Below are 27,169 nucleotides of genomic sequence, written 5' to 3'. Positions count from 1 at the left end.
GGTTGTCACTAATTGCACTTACCCCAACAATGTCTAAGGCTACATGGGGGAACTTTTCTTTGTTTATGCAGTGAGGAGCCGTAGTGTTGGGGTTAGTCGACAGCACTACAATCCTGGTGACTGGAGTAAAATACGCGTTCATGAATATCTGAACCAGTCCTGGGCCTCCCCTAGGTCGACTCAGCCATAAATGAGTACCATGTGCGGTGCCTAGGCACCACCACTTTAGGAGACAAAGGTGGATGAGCGTGGTGCTGGCCACCCATCCTCGTGTGTGTTGTTCAGGCCTTCATTAGGTGCTCGCTAAAAGAAAATTCCATAGAAATTTGTTAAAGGCTATATGGGGACGTTTTGTGTGTGTGTGTATATACACGTGTTTGCATCTCTGCGCCTGTGTGTGTGCATGTGTCTAGACCTATAGGTGAGTACATGTGTTTTTATACTTGTTTTTTGTGCCTGTGTGTTGCTGTTAAAGGCTATATTGGTGATGTTTGTCTTTTGTAATTCACAGGTTCACAGAATTTTTGTTCCCACGCGTACCTTGCCCCAGAGGCGTACCTGGGCCACATGTCATCTTTCCCGGTTGACATGTGGGGACTGGGTTGTACAGTGGCCGAGTTGGCTACCGGACGCATCCTCTTTCCGGCCATCAACAAACTCGACCAGCTCCCGTGTTATATGGAGGTATTGCCCACACAGCAGTAACACTGACAATTCCGTTATTGGCATCAATTTCACGACCAATTTGCTCTTGAAATCGCCCAACTCAGTCATTGCTTCTAACCACGTTCACTTCTCAGCGAGTATTTCCACATCAAGGGTATTAACATAATATTCAAAATTGGTATGACCAATAGAACATGCGACAGGAAATAGTTCCTTACAATTCCCTGAGCAGACCACTTAAGTCGTCTCTTCTGTGAGAAAGAGGCATACAAGTGCTCGCGACTGGTTGCAGGGTTGTCCACACACAAGCTACTGAGTTGCATACAACCGCGTGACAGAAGCAATTACTCAGGCGTAGACCCGTCAAGGTAACCATGAGCAGAACGCATAGATTTTTAGAGCTGGTGTTATGACTCGTGATAGATTATTGCGTGAGGCCACGGATTGGCCAAATGTAACCCTAAAACCACCTGTAAACAATTTGAATTGTCAGATGAACAAGCATTTATCGCGCGAATTATTGTTGTTTCATCTCAACTGCTTGTAATGAAGACAATTGTCACAACCATATAAGCAATTTCAAATGAAGCCACGGGACCCATAACCTCCGCTGTGAATGAGGCAGATGGTGCATAGTATTTTGTGGTTTAATACAGCAGGAAAGACCAGGGCAGTCACTGGGATTGATCGGTGAACTTCTGCAACGTGCTGCGTACGCGGTTTTGCTGGGCCATGCCAATAACACTGCCGTGTGCCTGCATGCGAGAACCATCGGGAGTGGTAGCTGAGTGGTTAGCGCCCTGACCATGTGGTGTTGAATGTTGGACCAGTCCTTGGCCTCTCAAATATCGACTAAGCATTAAATCAATACCTAGAGTGATTTGTAAAATAGCTACTGCGGTGTGGCCTTGGGTGCTGTGCCATCATCAGTAGGTGCTCATAGACAAAACATGCCACCCAAGTGTGTCAATACTGTATGGGTGATCATTGTCTCTTTGTAAATTGTGTGTAGACCCTCGGGATGCCTCCTCAGAATTTGATTGATGGCGCGCCTGGGAGAAACAAGTACTTTGGTGAGTGAAGGGGCGAGCGGGGGAACCGCATTAAGTTTGAGGCGGAGCTGGGTCTGTTAAGAGTTTAGTGGGGCATTACTTTGTATAGTTAACTACTTCCACACGTTTTTTTGCAGTCAATATAATTCATAATGCTTTTTTGGGGAAGGGTTAGACCTCATGGTGATCTGCCCAAATTTGTGTCATTAAGGCTCTCCACCACCTGACACAGGCAAGCAAATTAAAGTACCATGAAGTGCAAGCGATTAAAGAGATGCCAGTTGTGACTAGTAATCATTATTTTAGTAGAATCATCTGTAATGTGAAGGGCAATGCTCAAAACCACGTTTAGCAATCAGATCGGACGTTTTTGGGAAGCTGCAGAGGCGAGGAGACGTTTCCTCCCTCACCTGCAATGTAGAAGGTCGTCGCGTGGATCCCCACCCTGGCTGCTGTACATTGCGGGAACATATCTTCTCCCCTTTGCCTGGTCGCCTCTGAAGAAGAGGCAATAGTTCAGTGGGCTTTACCTGGTAAAAAATAATGTTTTGCTTGAAAGAGATTCAATCACAGTTAAAATAGCTCTTCTTTGTTTACCTCAAGGATTTATCATAGCTAATAAATATTGATTGCACTTGGTATTTGCGCTATCATTCTTAGAATGCAAAGCTATCACAAAGGAAGGTGCCTGCTGTGTTTCACAGACACCAACTGCAGTCATTTCACAGTAGCGGGCATAACCCCAGCACGGTAATTTTATTACTTCACAAGGTCTGTAATGTCCCATTTTAAATCAAACAGCGCAAAGCATCATATGGTTAATACTGAAGTAATAACCAGGGCGGCTTGCAGAATTTGAACCATGAACTTCTGCAACATGCGGTCAAAGCACTTCCACTGATCTATGTCAGAGCACTAAAATATTTTGTTTCTACGCTGTGGGTGTACAAGGGTGCTGTGGTTTGTTGTGATGTTTTAACTGGTCTGCATCGTTCCTGCAGATGGTTCGGGGATGCCTTTGATGTCCGGACAAAGCAGGGTCCCAGGCAGTCACCCCCTCTACTTGGCACTCGGGAGCCAGGACTCAGAGTTCCATGACTTCATTAGCCGCTGCCTGGAGTAAGAACACCCCCCCGCTCCCACCATACCACCGAGAGGTTTTCCCATTCAGTCACCTGGTAAAAAGAAAAGAGTTTAATAGTTTAACATCACTGGCGAAAGCTCCTCTTTGATCACTAGCTCCACCCTCTATTCTGATCATTCTTCATCTTCCAAGCCATATCTCCCATTAAACACCATTGTCCATAGTCTTGCATGTAAAAACATGCACTTGCATAGAGACCCACAGACTCACGTACTTACATGGCCGATGCACGTGTAGTGACTCAGTCGGAGACAGGGTTCTTAAGGGACCTTCCTTATTCCACACGTCAGGAAACCACATGTGCCCCGCGTGCCTACGCACTAGTCACACATCCATGTTCTTGAAGGTACTACCTAGCTGGAACAGTCTGCAGGCTGTCTAGCTTGCGGCGTCTAAGGTGGTCGGAGACGGAACCGACGAAGGTGACGAACGGTGACACGGCGAGGGGATCCACTTCCAGCAACAGCCGCGAGTTCCCGTCCCGGGCCCCCTTTTATTCCCCTGGCGTGGCCTCGCCCCGCCCTTGCCACGCCCTCTTTCTCGAACCTACTAGCGGGTTCTCAGGCTTCCAGATCGATTTCTTCCTGGGCTTCCCTTTAGATCTCCCTCTGCTGATGTGTGTACTGCCCCCTGCTGCCTCTGCCGCTTCCCCGTCAGCAGCCCGCGTTATAACACTACACACGTAAAGAGAGACCCATATACTGTCATACACTCACATGGTCCATACCAATATCCACAGACTACGTGGTCGAAAAAGATGTTAAATAATGTGGGAGGCAGAGGACATCCCGTTCGCACCCCAAGGTAAACAGGGAATGGCTCTGACTTCAGGCCACATAGCTTTACCTGAGATTGCCCACCATCATGAAGGCCCTTAATGTCCACACACTTACATAGAGACCCACAAACTTGCATACACTTACATCAGCCATACATTTACAAATACATAGACAAATAGACTCACATGCACTGACGTGGTCCATACACATATAAAGACCCAGACTCATACACTCACATGGTCTATACACTTATAGAAACCAATAGACTCACATACTCTTACATGAAAGCCCTTAAAAGGAACATATATCGATATATGTATATCATGTATGTGGAGGGGGCTCGGTGAAGGATGCCACTGGGCAACGCCAGGCTACACGTACCTTGAGGCTACTGGACAGTTGTAAGCATTGACCCTCCAACAACAATTGAGGGTAGTGGAGCGATGTTCACAATGAGCGGACCACCAGGGGGAAAAATACATCAAGGTGGCACAGTGGGGAGAACAGAAGGTTCATCTGCCAGTCATCACCAATAGTGGAGGATTTATGCTTCTCCCTTTTTTATATAGTCAGGTCCTGCAATTTTTTTTTAATCAGGGCTCTATGACACAATCAGCCACTATTGAGTCATGACATAGCCAACATCGTGGCGTATACGTTAGATTATTGCAACTCACTAGTCTACGGGACGTCTGCAAAAAGCATTAGGAAGCTGCAGCATGTACAATATTCTTTGCAAGATCCAACCATGTCCGTCCAGTGTTCACGGAGCTGCATTGGATTACACTTGCTAAACGAATACATCACACTCAATACACACAAAGTGCTTACCACAAATGAACCACAAATTAACCACAACACCACTGGGGCAATTAACTTTTAAATATAGATTGAAAACTACGTTTTTTTAAACTCATGATTGAATGTAGTTTGTTGTCCTTCACCCGTACCTGCAATTGGCACGGTTGGCTATGTATGGTGCGAAATAAGTTGAACATACACACGTAAGTTAATGGACACAGTAAGAGAAAAATGTTCACGTAAATACTTACATCATTATCACCCTTGCCACGTGTGCCACATATTTCTGTGTGCCTCAACAGATGGGATCCAGCTCTGCGGATGACACCAGCAGAGGCACTGGCGCACAGCTGGCTGAGGGATGAGGAAATTCCGAGGGATGAGGAAGTGCCGAGGGATGAGGAAGTGCCGAGTCAGTGTGTCCCTGTTGTGGACACATCAATCCACTCGGAGGCATCCGCCAAGGAGGAGACTAGAGAGTGGGGTGAACCCCTGCAGAAAGAGAAGAAGAAGTCACGTCTGGTTCGAGCATACAGGGCCATATGCTCATTCTTCCGTGGCTTTAAGAAATGCACCGCATGCGACCGTAATGCTCATCCTGGGCGCGTACACATTCCACACACCGTATACACACACGCTCGCCTAAGCGAATACATGAGCAACTTCCGGTGCTAGCATCAATATCAGATCCCATCTCCTGAGTTTTTTTACCCCTACACATATAGAATAAAACCCCTCTTAACGACGGTAATTGGTTCCATGAATACGGTCATTAAGTAAGCTGGTAATTTAACAAGTAGAGTCGACCCTTCCACATCGCGGGGGTTAGAGGTGCAGGCCCCGCGATCTGAAAAAAACAAGTTAAATGTTTTGGTCCCCTTGGTGAGCGAAGCAAGCACCTCCAGTTACTAAACTTTTTAAATTATCTCTACATGTTCAGCCTTTGCGTGTCGTCTGCTGGCTTTTGCGTTCTTTTAGCAAACTTAACTTTTTACAAAATGTAACTTTAAAAAATAAAGTGTATATTTATGGTGTTGAAAGATACAATAGATTAATATTATACAGTACTGTACATATATTTAATGGATTTATGAGTCCCTAAACTTTTTGTGTTGTCTGCTGACCTTTGCGTGTCATCGGTGGCTTTCGCAAAACTCCCAAAAACTCCCCAAAAATTCCCATTTTATTTCTTATAACGACCCCGCAATATATTGAAACCGCAATGGGGAAAGTCGCGATGCAGAAGGGTCGACTATAATTTGGTCATTAGGCAAGTATAGGAAAAACATGTTAAAGGCTTAATTTGTTTCCATAGCATCAAAAGTTACCCCTTTTCCACCCATAAAACGTACTTTATAATGTTTAAAAAATGTATATTAACAAATAAAGTTACTAACAACATGATAAACATAATATTAGAAGAAACATGGTTAATTCATTAATATTGCACTACAAAGTTGCATGATAAAGCGAGACGAATACAGCAATACTGTATAGAGTAAAACACAGTCCACGATGACACGCGAGATGCGTATGCAGGCTGAACAATGACCAAGGTGCATGGGTAGCATCTAGATTCGCCTTGCGTGATCTTATGCCGAGGCAGCCATACAACCGCTTATTCCAACTCGCACGGCATAGTTCTATTCACTCAATCGCGTTCATCCAATTCTCATCCGCGTTATAAAAATAATGTGTTCCTTAATACAATATTTGCGTGATGAAAACATGCTTTATAGCAGAACTGACTGTACACACATACACACTACACACACCACACACATGGGACTAGCCCATTAGTGTAGTTAGCCCTACGCTGGGCCCTGCCATCCTGGTTTTCATCCGGGCAGTCCTCAGAGGATGACCTCGCCACGGTTTCCAGGACATGGAAGGGCATAGCTGAACCAGCATTTGAGAGCTGAGGTGGCCTGGTGATATCACAGATGAAGCCAAAAAGGGCAAGTACCAAGGCCACCTGTTAACAGTTAAGATTAATTTTATTCATAGTTATATAAGTATCATTGTTGGTTTAATAGACGTAATAAAAATACAATATTCGTAACATCGTCTCAAACTCGTCTGTATGTCATGCAACTCGAAGTTCATAGCGGGGGAGGGGACGGGGAGGGGTCTGGGTCTTGGCTTCACCGACTCCCCCTTGAAACCCACGGTGGGACTTGTGCCTCCTTGTCATGCATAGAACGGTTCCACTCGGTTTGGACACTGATGCGCAGTGGCCCCGATGAGTCACTTTCGGTATGGTCTGATTAAGGGCCCTTGCAATCAATCAACTCAGCCTCTCGACTTGTCTACCGCTATGTTGTGTTTACACACACTACTTGGTGCATTTTTTCCTCTGGTCAAACAGTGTCCATTCCCTCTACCGCACCTTTAGGCCCCAGGTGTCTCCCAATAACCTCTATCATCTACACAATGCGAAAATGAAGCCTCGAGACCTCATGCACCACCCTGAACGTGTGGTTAAGATGGTGATGGCTTTAATGTACACACGTGGACCTCCGAGTAGTAAGGTTGGCTACGTATGCTGCGAAAGAAGTTCAACATACATACGTGGGCAGAGTCAACCGGCCCTTTATGTTCATGCAGGGCGTTGGATGCTCACTTTAGTTTGGTAAACTTAGCATCCCACCAACTCCGAAAAAGCAAATACGCACACTCCCACCTCCTCTGATACTCTGTAACACTCGGCTTGCTATCAAGGCCGATGAAGACAAAGCATCAGAGGGCCTCTCTGGCTCACTTTAACCATTTGTTCTTACAAGTAAAACTCTGGACCGGTTTTAACATTCAGTGTCTCATCAAGAGTCAGGCTTGCTTGAACCATTTGTTCAGTTCCAGCAATACTCTGGACCGGTTTTGACTTTCATTGTCTCATCAGCAGCAGATTCACCTTCATCAGGCTCAATCGAGCCTGACTCTGCCGCTGATGAGAACCTGAACGTTGAAACTCGTGTGAAATGTGATTCTCATCGGGCCCCAGGCCCATGGTGTAAACCAATGCATGCCTGCAGCTCTTAGCATCCAATCTGCCTCTCTCCTGGCTTCTCTGTGAATGTGGTATGAAGAAGAAAGGAAGACCATTTCCCAAAACGTCGCCTATTGTGCCTATTGCATATTTTAATTCAGTCAAAGCCTCACATGCTACGCTATTATTGATGACATGGAGAAGGGTCATTGCAAAAAAAGGGACCAGTTCATTGGTTAATGACGTCATTAGATAAGGAGGGGACGGCTTCCCTGACATTAAAAGAGTGCAGAACACTCAGTGCAAGAGAGAGACACAGACACAGAAATAAACACAGCGACACAGAATCATGAAGACACAAAAACACACAGAGACACAGAAACACAGTCACAGTGGCAAAGAGACATACAGAAAAACAGAGATACGTAAACACAAAAACATAGAAACACTGAGACACAGAAACAGTGACAGGGACACGGTCACGAGGAATACAAAAACACAGACACAAAGATAGAGAAACACATCGTGATGTGGCCGAAGACGATGGTGGTTGGTCATGGTGATGTGGATGATGGTTATGTGGATGAGGGTTATGTGGAGGATGCTGATGTGGCTGAAGATGATGTGGGTGGTCATGATGATGTGGATGATACTGATGTCGATGATGATGTAAATTATGATTATGATGTGGATAATAATGATGTTGGTGATGATGTCGATGATGATGTAGATGAAGATTATGATGTGGGTGATGATGTTGGTGATGATGTGGGTGAAATTAGATTCGAAGCTTTCGTGACTGCAGGAATTATGTGGTGCCACCACGGCGGAGTAGCTCCGTTGGGGACCGTGCCCACCACCGCGACACCACCCCTGGGGTGTGACAACGCCGACGTAGCGCACTTTGCCGCACCCACCCCTCCCCCCCCCCCCCCCGCACGAACGCCGGAAGGGGAGATCACCTGGCCGATAGGTTTTTTTCCAGAAGTCCCTAATGGGATTAAGTTTCATGGTTTCCTACGGCCGGAAATTTGGCCGATCTCCCCCCGTAGCTGACACGAACCGCAGCGCCGTGACCTGATATTAAAATCACGTAGTCGCGGCGTAGGCCGTAAAGCCACCACGGACGAAATTACACACGCGGCACGGGACGTGTGAACCACGAGATGCCTGTTGTTATAGATGGAATTAGGAACTGAATGCCCCTGATTATAGGTGAGCTCACGGATCCAAATGACAACAGGATAGGAGCATTCAGGCCTTTGAATGAGAAGGGCGACGAGGGGCGGAAGCATCTGAATGCCTTTTGTGCTAGATAAGGTCACAGGACAGAATGCCTTTGTTAGGATCAGGGATCTAGATAATAAAGGGGTAAGAATATCCAACATCTGAATGGACTGGGCCACCTGGGGTGTGAGAACCACAGTGCGCCTTTATTATGAATGGGATTAGGGACTCAATGACAATGAGATAAAAATAACGTGACCTCCGATTGGCCCGGGCAGCATAGGTTTCGAAAGCATCAGAGTGCCTTTTGTTATCAGTAAGGTAATAGACTCGAATATGAAAAGGCACGGGCGATGATGTGTAGGGTCCGTGCAATATGTTTGGTGACAGGTAGGATAAAAAGGAGGTGAGGGGGACAGTAAAAAAAGCCTTCTGCAAAATCATCACGGTCCACGGGGCAGGAGGGTCAGCCGTTCGAGACGTCCGTGCGACGAGCCAAGCGCAGCTAGACTCAACCCTCTCCGGAGACGACTTACAGTATCGCCTTTCTACAGCGTTCAGCGCAACAGAGTGGAAGCAATCGTAAATAGAGGAGAGGTAAGTTTGGGCTATTGAATAGAGGGTAGAAAGCGGAGCTATAGGCAAGATAAGCTGAATCTGGGCTCCTCGAGTTATAGGTTAGGAGGGCCTGCTGACTCGCACAGACACTCGTAGTTAGCGGGATACTCGCGAGGAATAAAACCGCTAATAGAGGATAAAGATGTGTCGTGGTCGCTGTGAGTGCGAGGAGGGAGACGGAGTGTTTGGTGTTCGCATACCGGTACGAGTGTGTACAGTACTGTTTTGCGCTCGTGCGCATACGCGGCTGTTTGCGGCGGAAACGAGAGTGAAGAGTGCTTGGTGGTCGCGCGCACCCACAGGTTGTTTACATTGGGGTGGAGCGCTTAGCGTGCGCGTGCCTATGCGGCTGTTTACGGTGGTGTTTAGCGCTCGTGTGCCTGTGCGACGGTGTTGTGGTCGCGTGCCTGCGCGATTGCTAATCGAGAAGCAGCGAGCTAAAGCGCCGAGCGCGCACGTATTCGCGCGACTGTTCGAACAGGCTCTTTAACTCAGAGCCAGCCGACCCTCCTCAATCGGCGGCGCGCGCACGGCAAACGTCCCGCCCGCCCATCCGTCGACCCCAACCCCCTCGCGTGCGATTGGTGTACTGGGATGGGCAGGGGGTAGAGGCGCGTTTGTTATTACCGGTGCACGTGCAGCGGGGGTGGGAGGGAGACACGCACCGCGCAAGTCTGTTCACGGGCCGGAGTGAGTTTTTATGGGCGAACGCGCTCCTCGCGGTACACCACCTCGCAGCGCACCGCTAGTGTAAAGCGACGCGCCCTACCCATCGGTTAAAACATGCAGACGTGGTCAGCAGCACAGGAGGGCGGGGTAGTGGAGGTCGCTAGCCCAAACCCCACAGAGCAGCCGAGGGGTAGTGGGATCAATGTGGCGGGGGAGTCGGGAGCCAACGGCCCCGACAATTCGGTGATGGCTTGGGACATTTGCCCCCAAAGTTTGGCGTCAGAAGCAGTACTAACCCCCGCGTTACCCCACGCGAAAATAAGGCATATATTCACAGGCCGGGGTACCCCTTCGTGGAAAGCGTTTGCCCGCAACATCCTCGGTGGACGGACGCGCAGGTGTTACGTCAACTTAATATGAATCTGGATGGGCGGGCAGCCGATTTTTTGGAAGCCCTACCCACAAGCGCACAGACACAGCTAGAGGAGCTGATTCGCCGACTTGATCTGCGTTTCGGTACGCGCAATGAGGAGGCAAAAGCGGCCTTAGAGGCACGCCATCGCCAACCCGGCGAGGACCTGCGCGATTATGCCGAGGATGTGCGCGAGCTAACAAAGATCGCACGCCCAGGGTACACGACTGAGGTGATTGAGGAGCTGGCCGCAGAGAAAATCCAGCGATCCTTAACTTGCACGGCGTGGTGGCAGCCAGACATGAACTGTAAGCATCTCAACAAGGTAACCTAAGTAGGTGAAAGAATAATCCAAGTGGACAACAAGGTAACCCAAGTGGGTGAGAGAATAACCCAAGTGGACAACAAGGTAACCCAAGTACGGGCACACATGACTGTGCTGCAGACTACAGTGGAGACGGTTCAGACCGAGGTGGGAGGGCTGGCCGGGAGGGTAGCCCGACTAGAGGCGGAGTCTGGGCAGCGGTAAACGGGAGGGGAAATAGGGAGCGGGCGGGGAGGCTCCTACGGGGCCGCCGCCCTTCCCCGAGCATGTTACCTGTGCGACTGTCAAGGGCACCTCGTAAGGGACTGTCCTCAGATCGCCCGCGCTAGAAACGCGCCACGGTTAAACGCCAACGCCCCCTAGAGAGTGGACCACCTAGGGGTGCAGTCAACACGGTCCCTTTGCAGAACGACAATAATAATAATAATAATGGTGAGCGAGTGACACCATGCAGATTCCGACCACAACACCCAGGGACATGGTGAGCACGGGCGACTGGCTGCGGGAGCTGGTGGCGGGAATCACGGGGGCCACGTCGTTGGTGGAAGGACAGGTGAATGGGCAGCGCACCCGGATCCTACTGGACACGGGGGCCGTAGCCTCACTCGTGAGCGCCGCGCACTGCAGCGTGCACGGGGTTGACGTGAGCCGCCTGCAGGCCCCAGATCGCGTGCTGCACACAGCGAGCGGAGCCGGGATGGGGTTGCTGGGAAGGATCTCCGTCGAGGTCCGTCTCGGAAACCAGGTGTGCACACAGGAATTCTACGTCTCGAGTGTGTTGTGCCACGAGTGTATTACAGGTACGGACCTCCTGGAGAAACTGGGGCTCAACGTGCAGCCCCGCCAGCGATGCACCACCATGGAGGGCAGTGGGGAGCGGATCCCGTTCCTGGGACCCAAGCCAAATCGCCCTCGCTTCACACCCGTGGCCGCTATGCTGGTGTCGGCCGTCACAATCGGGCCATTTGCCGAGATGCTGGTGCCAGTGGCAACACCCTCCACCGACCCCACAAACCGACCATCGGGCAAAGTAATGCTAACTCCTCACCCGGAGTTGGCAGAGCGGTACGGAGTCGTCGGGTCAGCCACGCTGGGTGTTTAACCCACACAGTACCCCGGCGATGCGACGACGGTGCACCACAGTAGGCACCATACACCCCCTGCACATGCGCCACTCTAACGACTCGGTGTTCGCACTCTGGGCGGAAGACCCTGGCCGCCCCGAGGACAACCAGGTTCTGGCCTGGCGGGTCGGTCCGATTCCCCGAGCCGAGATCACCCCCTTGCATGACGCGTTACATGTGCCTTGGGCGGACTTACCCAAGGGGGAGGCCGATCAGCTGCGCGGGTTGTTGCAGGAGTACGCCGACGTGTTCAGTGAGCACGATTCGGATGTAGGTCGGACAGACCTTGTTAAGCACACAATTGACACGGGTGCAGCCCGACCTATCAAAATCCCCGCATACTGGGTGGGCGCGCCTGAACGGACCCAGATCAAGGAGGCAGTCGCGGATATGCTAGATGATAACATAATCCAGCCCTCGATGAGCCCGTGGTCTGCCCCGGTGGTGCTAGTGACGAAAAAGGACGGGTCGACCCGGTTCTGCGTTGATTAACGAAAGTTTAACGCAGTCACCCTCGGCGACGCCTTCCCCATACCGCGCATCGACGACACCTTTGACAGCCTCGCAGGAGCACGGTATTTTTCCACCCTCGATCTGGCGTCCGGGTACTGGCAGGTGGAGATGGCAGAGGAGGATCGGCCGAAAACCGCATTTACCACCCCGATGGGGCTGTTCGAGTTTCGACTGCTTCCGATCGGACTCACTAACGCGCCCGCGTCGTTCCAGCAGTTGATGGAGTTGGTAATGCGGGGTTTACAGTGGGAACAGTGCCTGATTTACCTGGACGACGTGATAGTGTTCAGCAGATCTCTGTCCGAGCACTGGTCCAGGTTGCGAGAGGTGTAACAGCGACTGCTAACAGCCCATCTCAAGCTCAAGCCGCGTAAGTGTTACATTGCGCAGCGGGAGGTAGGGTACCTCGGACACCGAGTCAGCGAGGCGGGGGTGTGCACCGATCTGGAAAAGGTGCGCGCCATAGTGGAATGGCCAAGGCCCAGGAATCTGACAGAGATCAGGTCATTCTTGGGACTCGCCACCTATTATCGTCGAGTTGTAAAGGGATTCAGCGAGACTGCACGCCCCCTCACCCAACTCACCTCCCCTAAGAACCCCTATCGATGGACGGAGGCCTGCCAAACGGCCTTCACCACCCTCAAAGACCACCTCACCCACACCCCCACCCTAGCTTTCCCCGATTTCACCACGGATTTTATCTTGGACACCGACGCCTGCAGCAGTGGGCTGGGCGCGGTGCTGTCACAGGTACAGGGTGGGACGGAGCGGGTCATTGCATACGCCAGTCGGACCCTGAGTGGAGCCGAGCTGAATTATTGCGTGACCTGTCAAGAACTGTATGCCGTGATCTTCGCGTGTAAACAGTTCCGACCGTATTTGTACGGCAGGAAATGTCGGGTGTGCACCGACCATTATGCCCTGCAGTTTCTCCTTACATTCAAGGAACCGTGGGGGCAGATGGCCCGATGGCTGGCGCAGCTGCTGGAGTACAACCTGCAAATAGAGTACCGAGCTGGGCGTACGCACGCAAACGCGGACGCCTTGTCAAGGCGGCCCGCGGTGTGCGCCGAGAAAAGGGTGGAGGAAGTCTGCCCGTGCTTCACGGGGGGCCATTGCCGGCAGGTGGTGGGCCCCCCGGAGCTCACCGAGACTAACCCCGCCCCCCCCCCCCCCCTGTGAGACCACAGTGCTGTATGCGCAACAGAGACCCCGGCAGGGGGAACCAGGGACCCGGGGGACCACTCGACAGGCATGGAGCCGACACCTCGGGGCCCGACGGGTCGCCCAACCCCACCCGATCGGATCCAGGAGGACGTCGGCTGCGCCTTCCCGGGCCTGGACGACGAGCAGCTGAGACGGACCCAGCTGCGGGATCCAGATCTGGCAGCGGTGGAGACGGCCTTTCGGGGGAAGAAGAACGCCCTACCGGGACCCTGGAGTGGTTTGTATGCCTGGTTGTGTGTGCAGAACGGGGTAGTATGGGAACTAACCGAAGCCGGCCAGCCGGGATGCATCTGCGTTCCCACCCAGGTACGACCCCAGCTGCTAAGGCTGGTACACGACCACCCGCTCGGGGGCCATGACGGGGAACGGTGCACTAGGGAAACCCTGCGTCACCAGTATCTCTGGCCCAAGTTGGCTCAAGACGTGGCCGCCTGGGTGCAGGGCGTGTCAGGTACTCCTGAGACCGTTCCGCATCAGCTGGATGAACCAGCCAGTTGGGATCGACCTGCAGGGACCATTCCCGCGATCCCACCGGGGCAACCGGTATATTCTCGTAGCGGTGGAGTACTTCACACGCTATCCTGTAGCGGTGGCCATCCCCGATAAGACAGCCCTCGTAGTGGCCCGAGCGTTCGTAGAACACTACGTACTTAAGCACGGGATCCCCGAATGAGTCATTACTGACCAAGGTAGTGAGTTCGAGGCAGAGCTATTCCAGGCGCTGTGCCGGGAGTTCGGGATCCAGAAGGACCAAACTACGGCGTATCACCCCCAGGCAAATGGGATGGTAGAGAGGATGAACCAGACCCTAGCCGGGAACCTTATACGCATGGCGGCCGCGAATCAACAGGACTGGGACGAACACCTCAACTATGCTCTGTTCGCCTATGCCACCACGGTACACACATCCACGGGACAGACCCTGTTCCTAATGATGTTTGGTCGCGAGTCTGGCCTGTCTACAGATCTGCTGTTCGGTGTCCCTCCGCCGCAACGGGAGGAAGGGAGCCACCCCATGGAGCACCTGATGGAGATCCTATGAGAAGCTAGGGTCCGGGCCTACCCGCAAGGCGAGACCGCACACCAGCGGCAGGAGCGGAGCGCTCGGGGACCCCGGATATTGGGGCAACAGATCTCCCCCTGGACGGTACTGATTCAAGGGGGAGAGAGGGGCCGGGAGATGGTAGTCAATGTCCGGCGACTGAAACCATGGAGGGCGACCCCAGCGAGGGAGAACCCCACCGTTCAAGGACCCCGAAACCCCAGGGTCCACACACCCCCCATACGCGGGGGCCTCGTGCTGTATATGGGCCCCACGGGGCCCCGGGCCCCAGAGGGTCCCGACCCAAGCCAGGGGAGACGGGGACGACGACCCCTGAACCCCACCTCCCCCGAGTTTGTCTCCCAGCCCGCAGGTACCCAGGACCGGAGAGAGCCACTGGAGTGGAGGAGGAGACCGCCGCCGGAACCCCGAGAGACGGGGCCGCCAACGCCAAGACCAGCCACGAGGGCCGTCCCGCGGACCCCGCGGCGCTACCTCGTAGGGGCTACCCAGGCGAGGTGCTCTAGTCAACCCGGTACGGGGACTGGCACCTCGGGGGGCTGTGCGGTGCCACCACGGCGGAGTAGCTCTGTCGGGGACCGTGCCCACCGCCGCGACACCAGCCCCGGGGGGTGACAACGCCGACGCGGCGCACTGCGCCTCGCACCCCCAAACCCCCGCACGAATGCACACACACCCCACGTAGAGCCGGAAGGGGAGATCACCTGGCCGATAGGTTTTTTCCAGAAGCCCCTAATTGGATTAAGTTTCATGGTTTCCAATGGTCGGGAATTTGGGCGATATCTCCCCCCGTAGCTGACACGAACCGCGGCACCGTGACCTGATATTAAAATCACGTAGTCGCGGCGGAGGCCGTAAAGACACCACGGGGCGTGTGAACCACGAGATGCCTGTTGCTATAGATGGAAATGGGAACTGAATGCCCCTGATTATAGGTGGGCTCACGGATCCAAATGACAACAGGATAGGAGCATTCAGGCCTTTGAATGAGCAGGACGACGCGGGGCGGAAGCATCTGAATGCCTTTTGTGCTAGATAAGGTCACAGGACGGAATTCCTTTGTTAGGATCAGGGATCTAGATAACAAAGGGATAAGAATATCCAACATCTGAATGGACAGGGCCAGCTGGGGTGTGAGAACCACAGTGCGCCTTTATTATGAATGGCATTATGGACTCGATGACAATGAGATACAAATAACGCGACCTCTGATTTGGCCGGGCAGCATAGGTGCGAAAGCATCGGAGTGCCTTTTGTTATAGGTAAGCTAATAGACTCGAATATGAAAAGGCACGAGCGATGATGTGTAGGGTCCGTGCAATATGTTTGGTGATAGGTAGGATAAAAAGGAGGTGAGGGGGACTGTAAAAAAAGTCTTCTTCTGCAAAATCATCGCGGTCCACGGGGCAGGAGGGTCAGCCGTTCGAGACGTCCGTGCGACGAGCCCAGCGCAGCTAGACTCAACCCTCTCCGGAGACGACTCACAGTATCGCCTTTCTACAGCGTTCAGTGCAGCAGAGTGGAAGCAATCGTAAGTAGAGGAGAGGTAAGTTTGGGCTATTAAATAGAGGGTAGAAAGCGAAGCTATAGGCAGGATAAGCTGAATCTGGGCTCCTCGAGGAATAGGTTAGGAGGGCCTGCTGACTCGCACAGACACTCGTAGTTAGCGGGATACTCGCGGGGAATAAAACCGCTAATAGAGGATAAAGCTGTGTCGTCGTCGCTGTGAGTGCGAGGAGGGAGACGGAGTGTTTGGTGTTCGCATACCGGTACGAGTGTATACAGTACTGTTTTGCGCTCGTGCGCATACGCGGCTGTTTGCGGCGGATACGAGAGTAAAGAGTGCTTGGTGGTCGCGCGCACGCATGGTTGTTTACATCGGGGCGGAGCGCTTAGCGTGCGCGTGCCTACGTGGCTGTTTACGGGTGTGCTGTTCGGCGGGCGCGTGCATAAGCGACTGTTTTCGGTAGTGGTTACAACTGACAACCCCATGGAAGTGGCTACGAAGACGGACCGCCCCCAGAACCAAACACAACACCAGGGCAGCCCAACAACAATAAAGTCAAATTTACGAAGCCCACATCACTCGGTAACGACAATTTGGCAGCCCAAACGTAACACAACCGACACTTGGGCAGCCCCGACAACACATAAACCGACAATTTGGCGATGAGGGCTGGAGGCCCCAGGTGCGCGCCGGCCCGAGCGGCGGCTCCTGCTGCCCACCCCGCGGCGAGATGCGCAGCCGTGGCGTCGGCACGGCAATGCGCTGCACTGCGAGGTGCAGAGCCGCGGCAGTGTCGGCGGCCCACACCCCAGGCGCGGCTGCGGAGAGGGGCCGCGGAGCAGCCGGCGCGCGCGGCAAAACCCGCAGGCACAGCGAGGGGCGGAGCCGCGGCCGTACCTGGGCCCCCTCCGGCGGGCGCAGCGTGGTGCAGAGCTGCGGCGTCACCGCCGGCAGACCTCGCGTGCTTGGCGGCACCCACGGTGGAGAGCGGCGCCGCAGCGCCCATGGCGCCGACATGCGGCGTCGCATCAACAATGGCGGACGCTTGTGGCGTCGCAGCCAAAATGGCGGCCGCCTGCCGTGCCCCAACCAACATGGCCGCCGCCAGCGGCGTCGCAGCCAAAATGGCGGCCGCCTCCCGCGGCGCCCCCGTCGGGAACATGGCGCCAATCTTGAAATTAGCGGGAAGCAGGTTGGCGGGAATCCGCCGCTCCCATCCAAAATGCGTGTCGAGCGCGCGCACCTTTGCCTCCACCTCCTCGATCTGGGCGCAGATCTGGGCGCAGAGCTGTGCCATCGGCCACGCGAGCAGCTCCAGCTGCCTCGCAAATGTGCTCCCCGCGCCTGGCGGCGGCGTGCTGGCACTCCCAGACGCCTTCACCACGTTGCCTTGTGCGCAGAGCTGCTCCATCGCCCGTGTGAGCGGCTCCAGCAGCTCCGCGAACGCGCTCCCCGCCCCTGGCGGTGGCCCGCTGGCACCCCCGGACGCCTTCTCCATGTTGATTCGGGCGCCGAGCTGCGCCATCGCCTGCGTGAGCAGCTCCAGCTGCCCCGCGAACGCGCTCCCCACGCCCGGCGGCGGAGCGCTGGCACCCCCGGACGCCTTCTCCTCCTGCTCCGTCCCATTCTTCTTCTCGGGGGCCGTAACCGGGGCCCCGGACTCCGGGGTCACTGCCGAAACCTCCTCCACGCCGTCTTCATCCTCCGATCGTCCCGTCAGTGGGTTCTTGCGCGCCGCTCCCGATGTTGACATGGTGGCGGCAGCGCAGACACTCTGACACCAGTTGTTGAGGATCCCACTTCTGAAACCAGTTGTTGAGGAGCAACTGACGACGACTCGGAGACGGCTTGAAGGTAAGGGCTTTCGCCAAAGGTTTATTAAGTATATTACAATAACACAAAGGGTGTGACAACTTCCCAGGGGTTAGGGGTCCTACACTAAGTCCTGGTCCAGCCCGGCTAGCTCCAGTCTCTCTCCCTCGAGTCGGATGGGGGCACTTGCCAACCCCACCGACCGGGAAGAGCAGCACCTCCTACGGCTACCACCGGCTTCACTCCTGACTCTTCGTCGATCCCTCTCTACCCCTGGTTCCCTCTCCACCCTTCTCACTCTACCCGTTCCCACAGTGACCCCGCTTTCGTCACGGGGCCCCTTTAAATACTAGAGGAGACATGACGTCATCGAGCCGCCCAGCGCGCATGACGCCACGTTCCGTGATGTCATCGCACTAGACGGCACACATGACGTCACGTCCCCATTTTACTCCTCTACAGTTGTAATACAACACAGGACAGAGCAGCGCATCGTGGCTGTTTCTCTTTCTCCCCCCTCCTCCGTTCCGAGCATAGATGGACTCGTCCGTCTGAACAAAGCTCGTCGCTTTCCGTGGTGCTAACGTTGAAAAGAAAAAAGAAACCGCCACTTTTTCAGACATAGTTACATGCTAATCCCTCACACTAATATTATGCTAATCTTCCAGTTACATGCTAATTTCTGACTTTAACATCCTGCTAATCTAACACATTAACACAGCTACTTCAATGCTAAATTCTTCTGTTGATATGTAAACTCCTTCGTCAAGGCGCTCTGCTCCTCCCACCCAGCTTAAAAGATGCTGCCAAGCTTGGCAGTGTTCACTGAAGCGCTGTCTTCCCGACAGTTCTGTTTCTTCACCTGAGGAAGGCTACTTGTGTTGTGGCCAAAACGTCGTGAGAATGTTATTACGTTTTATTTTTATTATTATTTTATTTCCATTCTAGGTGTATTTACCGAAAGAACCAAGAAGATGAATCTTGCAGTCATGAAAGTTTTAAAACGAAATTTAATATTGACATTGTGGGTATGGATCTCGCCAAGAGGAATCAATACACCGGAATCGATTTCCTGATATATGTCGTGAAGTCAGTTTTCAGTTTATTTATTTTGGTATAGCCCTGTGAGCCATTCGGCTCTTAAATCGGGTGCAACTACAACAAACAAAAACACGAACAAGAAAACATCTTAAAGTGACTATGTGACTGTGCAAACAGAAAATCCATGAAAAAATAGCAAAATATTCCTGAAAAAAGCACCGTACACCAATGTTGTGTGCAAAAAATCCCAGTGGGATATAAGTCAAACAACAACAATAACAACCAAAAGAAAACTTAGATTAAGGCCATCAGTCTAACTCCGTACTACAACAAACAAACATGTCCGAACCAAAAAACTATTCGAAATCTATAAAAAAAATAAAGCCATAATTGCAACGTAACAGTGATCACAGGGACTGTGACCGAATTTTTACAATAAACTACATAAATAACATGTAACACCAAATCCTAGAGCCATAGCTGGCTGCATGAACAACAGAAACATCAGTCGGAGTATCAAAATTTTCAATGCACCTTTAAGATCAGCACGCTAAATCAAAATACAGATAATACTTTGCAGCGTCATCCGGAGCGAAACATTTTATTTTACACCAATGAATAGCAGTGGCAGCTAGGGGTGTACAACTCCTCTAGAGCAGTTTTGAGAGAAGATCTCATTGGTAGCGATTCAAGTTGCAGTTAATTGGCAATAGCATTCCAGCCCCTGGGGGCATGAATAGCAAAGGCCCTTCCTCCAGTTTTTTACGGCAATTGGGAATGTGAAGCTGGTAAATGAGCGAAGACCTGAGGTCAAATTTGTTCTTTGAAACAGAGAGGAGATCCAGCAGGTAGTCGGCAGATTTTTTTGTAAGTACATCATGAATAAATAAGATCTGGTGCACAAGCCGTCAAACATTAAGATATGTTAAGTTTGATCCAATGTAGAGATCACAGTGGTGAGTCCTATATGGGCAGTTCAATGTAAATCTTAAAACCGAGTGATAGATGGAATCAAGCTTCTTCAGTACAGTACTTTGGGATGATTTATACACGATGTCACAGTAGTCAAGTACAGGCAGTATGGTAGCTTTATCAAACCCAAACGGAACATTGGGGGGAAGCAGTGCTTGTGTTGATACAGAAAACCAAATTTTATTTTGGTCTTTTTACCAATATAATCAATGTGATCTTCAATATTCAGTTTTGAATCCAGGATGACCCCAAAATACAGTACTTATAGATCTTGACTTGCTCCATTTGATAATTATTTAAGGAATGTAATTGGGAAAAAATAACTTCCTGCTTTAGTCCTGGTGAGAAGCATAGCACCTTGGTTTTGGAGGTATTCAGGACTAGTTTAAGAGCAACTAGCTGATGTTGTATTTTGATGAAATCACCCTGTAGCTTAGCAATCACGTCATCTGGAGAGCGGCCAGCAGTAATCAGTATCGTGTCATCTGCAAAAATATTTACCCTGGAATAATCCAGGTCAGTGCCCAAGTTATTGACATAAAGAGAGAACAAAAGGGGGCCGAGGATGGAACCCTGTGGAACCCCTTTTTTATCTTAACACTCTTTGACCTCCAACCATCTGTGAATACAGTTTGGGTGCGAGAAAAGGGGTAATTTTGTAACCATTTTACTGCGTTTTCGGAAAAACCGAGGCAACTTAGTTTACAAAGCAGGGTGTTGTGGTCTGCTGTATCAAAAGCTTTGGACAGGTCTAGAAAAAGACAGGCACAGTACTGAGTATTATCAAGGCTACTGTAAATGTGATTCAGAGAGTCTAATGCAGCAGATGTGGTACTGTATTTTTTTTGGAACCCAGATTGTTTTATATGTAGTAGATTGTTGGTGGACAGGAAATTGCTAATTTGGTAGGTCAATCATTTTTCAAAAATTTTCATCAACGGGGACAAAATTGAGATAGGTCGGTAGTTATTTGGATCATCTTTAGGGCCCCCTTTGTGAAGTGGACGGACATAGGAATGTTTCCATTCTAGAGGAACTAATGCTTCTTTGATGGACAGGTTGAAAATATGGGCTATAGGTTTGTATATTAGGTGACCAACAGTTAGAGCAAAGACGGGAATACTATCTGCTCCGGTAGAGAAGGACCCTTTGAGGTAGGACAGTTGTTTCAGAACATTACTTTCGTGGATTGGCTGGAAACTAAATTCGTTTAATGTTTGGACAGAGGTGTAGGAATTTGCATGAGCAGGGATAACTCCCAATACATTATCAAAAAGATTACCAGCTTCAGAAAAATGAAGGTTAAAATTGTCAACTATTTTTTTGGGATCTGAAAAAATATCCCCATTTCGGTTAAGCTCAGCGGACAGATTGTCTGTTTTGGATGCCTTTTCGATACATTTGATTGTTTTACAGAAATTCCTGGCATTTCCATGTGATTCCAGGAGAGTAGAGGAAAAGTAGGCATTTTTGTATGCCGTATTTTTTTTAACGCATCTATTCCTTAAAATCCTGTGTTCTAGCCAGTCATTGACCAAATTACTTTTCTGAGCACATGCCGAAGCCTTGTCCCTAGTTTTCATGAGCTTTGTAATGAAAGGATCAAACCATGGTGGGCGGTTGCCTTTAGTTTTAAATCTAACCAACGGAGCATGTTTGTTAAGAATTTGGAGAAACATGTACCTGAAGGTCTCCCAAGCCGTAGTCAAGTTGGGGATATCACAGACCTTGTCAATATCCGAGTGAAGCACATTATTAGTACATGCCTGAGTGCTGAAGTGTCTCATAGAGTGCTTCTCAACCAATTAAGGGGGGGCTTTGGGTCTTGCTGATGATCTCACCCCAAAAATTAAGGAGTGATCACTAAGGTTATTACCCAGAACACCAGTCAGTGTGAAATTGTGAGGGGCATTTGTCAATAGGACGTCAAGCAGAGATGACTGTCCTGGATTTTTTAGGTTGGGTCTTGTGGGGACATTTATTAATCGAAAAATATTAAATTCATCTGCAAAATTTGTGGCCACGACTGGCGGGTTTAGCCAATTCCAAAAAGCTCTCTCAGTAGAGATGCAGCTTCAATATCCTTCCCACTAGGCGGTCGATAGCAGCACACTATCAAAATCTGTTGATCATTTGGGAGAGTTATTTTGAGAGCCAGACCTTCAAAGCAACATTTTTTTAAACAAGGAGTGAGCTAGTGAACATGCAATAGTATTACGAACATAGATGGCAATTCTACCTCCTTTAGATCCTCAGTCAAGCCGAAAAAGGTTGTAGTTGTCAATCGCAATCTGCAAGTCATTGACGGCAGTAGTGAACATTTTTTCTGTTAGGCAAAAAATGTCCGGGTCAAGATTTGCCACTTTTAGTTTTAGTTGACTTAATTTAATCACAAGCTCTCTGATGTTGACATGTAGAACACCAACAACTTTCCTGCCAGAAAAATCTACAGAATTATACGAGTTATTTTCAATTGGGCCATGATGAAGCTCAATACCACCCAGAAATAAGAAAAGTAGAATTAATAGTCTCCACAAGTATTTTCTGTGAAAGGATGAAGAGCGGCGAACCTTAGTCGAATAGCAGTAGCTCGCAGATGGTGTTATTTATAAGAGCAGAATAAAGTTTGGAAGGAGTGCTGGTGAAGTAATGGGTCAAAGATAGGGTTTAAAAGGATACAATGATGGAGTGTAGAAGTGTCTATGAGCTGTTTCATTAGCAGGTGTAGTGGCAAATCGAGCAACAAGCATGGATGCAAAGTAACGAGGGTAGCTGTTTGTAGAGTTGAGTGTGGCACTAGATATGGCCGGGAGGGACAGCAGTAGGATACACAACAGGAGAATTGCCATCTCTAAAATATCCGGGGTAAACACAGATTAACACACAAGCGGAAAATAAAAAATATATACTTGTAGGCCAAGCGCGAGAAAAACGTCTTGCCGCACTCGTCACACATGCATGGCTTCTCGCCCATGTGCTAAGGTTGAACAGCGCCCCCCCCCCCCCCCCCAGACAGGGAAAGCAGATTTTTGGCTGTTGTGGGTCCGGCTGAACCGCTTGCACCACCTCCTTTCCCCGCCGCAGGATGGTGCTCGAGCTAGCCCTCCTTGAGCTCAGCCCACGACTGGAATGTCGTTTCTTGGCCTCTCATGTCTCTGCTGCCCGACCAGACGGCCCCACTGAAGCCCACACAGGGGACTCTTCATTCATGACCCTTGGCCGTATTGATGATCTCCGTGAAGTTTTCCAGGAACACAGCTTGGGGTCCGTCGCAATGTTGCCTTGGCAGGAACACAGCTTGGGGTCCGTCGCACTTTTAACTAGGCCTCACTCAGGCTGCGCCAGGTGCACGATTTACTAGGCCTCACTCAGGCTGCACCAGGTGCACTGTCAACCAGGCCTCACTCAGGCTGCGCCTTGTGCATGATTAACCAGGCCTCTCTCAGGCTGCGCCAGGTGCACGACCCGCCAGGCCTCACCCAGGCAGTGTCATGTGCACAACCAGGCCTCACTCAGGCCGCGCCACGTGTATGACCCACTAAGCCTCACGCTGGCTGCGCCTTGTGTATGATTTACTAGGCCTCACTCAGGCTGCGACAAGGTGCACGATTAGCTAGGCCTCACTCAGGCAGTTTCACGTGCACAATTTACTAGGCCTCACTCAGGCTGCGCCATGTGCACGATTAATTAGGCCTCAGGCTGCACCACGTGTATGATTAACTCGGCCTCAATCAGGCTGCACCAGGTGCACGATCAGCGAGGCCTCACTCAGGCTGCGCCACGTGCACGATTAACTAGGCCTCACTCAGGCTACGCCAGGTGCATGATCAGTCAGGCCTCACTCAGGCTGCGCCAGGTGCATGATTTACTCGGCCTCACTCAGGCTGCGCCACATCTTCACAGGTGTGTGGAATTTATTCTCTGCTATCCTGATCACGCTCAATCGAATCAAATTTTAAGATTTCCGGTATGGATGTCGCCAAGAGGAATCCACCACGCTATCCTAGATTTGAAGCTTTCGTGACTGCAAGGATCCATACTCTTTGGTTCTATTCGGTAAAGTCACGTAGGAATTAAGAAAGTCAAGCCAGGTCGCGTCCTTTAAGCTGTGTGGGAGGAAACCAAATGCTTTGACAAAGGAATTAGCATAAAGTACTGATAGAGCACCTAACACTTGGGGGAGGGGAGTTTACAAACGTTGTTTTGACGGGAAATAAGCTGCTGTGAAAGTTTGGTATGTCACTACTTGGATAAAGATACTGTATCATTGAAAATTTGTTTAATGTTTGGTATGATTTAGAACATCTTTCCAATGATTGCTAAATTTGAAACCATCTTTTCTCGGTTGAAATTGTGTCTGTAAATCTGAATTGCATTGTGGACAAATCTCTGATGATAACCTATTCGCGAGCACAAATCAGATTTGAAACACGGCAGAACGAATTCTTCTGCCGTGGCTGACCACTGTTCCAACGCTGTGGGTGATCATGATATCGTGTTCTCCGATACCAAGGTCCTTTGCAAACCTATAGATTTTTAGCGCGAGCAGTAGCGAGCCACACGAGCAGACACGCGCGTGCACGCAGCCACCGCAACGTGAGTGGTGGGTTATTCATACGGCTATTATTTTGGCGCGAGTCGGGGCAAGCAGTGTACACCTGTACGGGTATGCACGTGCAAGTAGCCACCTCGGGATTAATGGTGGTTTACGTGGGAAGTGTGTGGGATAACCCGAGGCGGTGGACAGCCAGCCACTAGCCATGTCCCACAGAGAGGACGCTGGTGCAGGGGGGGCGATCACTCGATTGGCGGCAGCCCGGCGGGGAGGAGAGGAGGAAGGGGGAGAAGAGGAGGGGAACATCAGCCCCCGCAATTACTCATTGTAAATGTTGTGGATTTACTCTCCAACACACCGGTGGACTGACATAGAAACTAATTGACACATTTTGTTTACGTGACAAACCTTACTGGTTAGCAGAGTCGGGTGGTGGCGGGTTACGACACATTTATATTTACACGATCTGACCCAAAAACCTTTATCTTATCTCATAATACGCCACGGGGCGTTTTTTTCCTGTAACGCTCTGCCAGCTGGTTGATTGGTTTGTCTCGGTGACGCCACGCACTGCAACAAAGCAGCCTGTGCAACGGGACTCCTGAACATAATTTCACATAGCATCATCGCAAAGGCTGGCTGGCTAACTGCTTGCTGAGCGTTACCTCGCGTATGAAGGATGATGTGTAAACGTGATACAAACTTCCAATAATAAAAAAGTGAGACACCCTGTGCTGTAAAATGCAACATTATTTGCAGCTCACCGTCATAACACTTTACGATCAGTTCCCGCCTTACTCAGTACACACAGTACATCGCACAGTATACACACAGTACACCATAAAGTGTAAAGACAGCCAGTACATTCACTCTTACAATCAGACTGTGTTTATCATTGGAGGAGGAATACGGTGAGCTATGAAGCTCATGTTCACAGATATTCAGGAGGGGTTCGGGCAGTCAGTGAGTTGCAACAATACAATAAATTATACCAGAGTAAGGGAGATTCAAGTTAACTAATTCAAAATAAATATAGTTAGCATGGCAGTACAAATTGCGCTAGCACATACATTTTTACAGATTTGTCAACATCTAATGTAATATTCTTGGTTCTTTCGGTAAAGTCACGTGTAAAGTCTACGTGACTTTACCGACAGAACCAAGAATATGAATCCCTGCAGTCACAAAAGCTTTAATATCAAAATCTAATGTAATAATGAGCAAAAGCAGCAAAACAACAATAACAGCAATAACAACAATAACATTGGCAAGAATAATTACAAACCATGCCAAGACAACGCACAGTGCCACCATCACATTGCACTTGACAAGTTAACTCTCGTGGATACCACTTCCGTAGCCCCGACTGAACGCGAAGAGTCTCTGGTGCGCACGCACCTCCACGTGGAATCGGGACTCTGCCCCAGGACAAGTGACAGCGCCAGCCTGGCCCGTGCCGCCTGCCTGATGAGGGCGGAGAGCGGGAAGGAGAGACGGGGAGGGAGTTCTTCCTTCCACTCTGAGAATCGGTCGCTCAGTCGGTAGGTAGAGACTGAGCCATCCTTAGGGTACAGCGAATCGGGAAGACCGCCCCGGGCCCGGCGCTTTGGGAGGCCCGCACTTCGAAGTCAACGGTCAACTGACGTTGGCTGTAATTGACCACGGTCCCTTACGTTATGGCAAGCTTCGGGCTCACTTCCTGGAGTCGTGGAGTTCTTCCATTACTAGTACATTTCATAAAAGTGTGTTTAAAAGAAGTGTTTTTAAATATTACTTATCTCGTGTGAGTATGTGCACTCTTTATCTTTCAATTTAACCTCAACGCAAAATAATTCTGTTGTATATACAGGGTGGCCATGAGTCTGGAATCATAGGGAAAACTGACTTATTCATATGTTTTTGTTTCTGCAGGCCCAAGGTGTCTCTGAGTAAGGAAGAACGAGTCAAGATAATTATACTCATAGGAAATCGGGAGTCTGAGGGAGGTCGCTGTTGAATTTAACAGATGGCATCCAGACCGCGAGCCAAAAACACAGAGCTCTGTTTTTCCTACGATTCCAGACTTATGGGACACCCTGTCCATTGCATCATTCACACCAACTGCTTGTCACACCGCTGTACAATAATTACACGTAGTTCGTCACATGAAGGACGAAAAATATCAACCAAAAATAGAAATGAACAAATCAATAAATGGCATGAACGAGAGGTTTTCACAACAGAGGTTACAAAACCCCCCTCTCCATACCTCTTCTTCCCGCACAGCCGAACTCACGCCCCACGCTCCCCCCCCAATCTCCCCAACGAGAGGACGGCGAGATGCGAGCAGCAATAAGGGTGTCAGAATGTGCACTGTGCATGAGCGTGTGGAGTATGTGTCACACATCTACCAGTATATACAACTAAACTATTTTTTTCTACCAGGTAAGGCCTCTTGACCTATATAGCTCTTTTCAGAAGCGACCTGGCCACTAATGATAGCACAATGAAGTGGCTTATCATGTAGAAATGTATCGCAACCAAATACCTATATCGCATGTTTCTAAATGTGGAGGCAATGATAGGATCCGGAAAAAATCCACACTAACACACTCCAAATAAACATACTTCGTCAGAGTCAGGATGGAACCCACAACCTCCTGTATAGCAGGCGAGGTAGTCAGCATATGTGGCGCC

At 50.4% G+C, this 27,169-nt stretch overlaps 1 protein-coding gene across 2 annotated transcripts in view; it reads right to left on the bottom strand.

Annotated features, from left to right (window-relative positions):
- LOC116944517 (uncharacterized) overlaps positions 1–18,422 on the bottom strand; it is a 32,551-nt gene extending 14,129 nt beyond the window's left edge. The window contains exons 1-3 of one of the 2 annotated variants that reach the window (XM_076053602.1): positions 17,011–18,422; positions 4,694–4,934; positions 2,439–2,893 (exon numbers count right to left, since the gene is read on the bottom strand). In XM_076053602.1, coding sequence (XP_075909717.1) covers positions 4,915–4,934; positions 17,011–17,866 — 876 coding nt within the window. In that variant the 5' untranslated portion in view covers positions 17,867–18,422 and the 3' untranslated portion in view covers positions 2,439–2,893; positions 4,694–4,914. Of the gene's footprint in view, positions 1–2,438; positions 2,894–4,693; positions 4,935–17,010 lie in introns of those variants that run through there. The other variant, XM_076053603.1, reaches the window with a different exon arrangement.
- Positions 18,423–27,169: the final 8,747 nt, after the last annotated feature.

The sequence above is a fragment of the Petromyzon marinus genome, chromosome 3 (genome assembly GCF_048934315.1).
Source record: "Petromyzon marinus isolate PM22_M1 ecotype Great Lakes invasive population chromosome 3, UKy_Petmar_22M1.pri1.0, whole genome shotgun sequence".
Lineage (NCBI taxonomy): Eukaryota > Metazoa > Chordata > Hyperoartia > Petromyzontiformes > Petromyzontidae > Petromyzon > Petromyzon marinus.
Note: the sequence above shows the minus strand (reverse complement) of the source record. Positions and strands in the feature narration are given on the sequence as shown.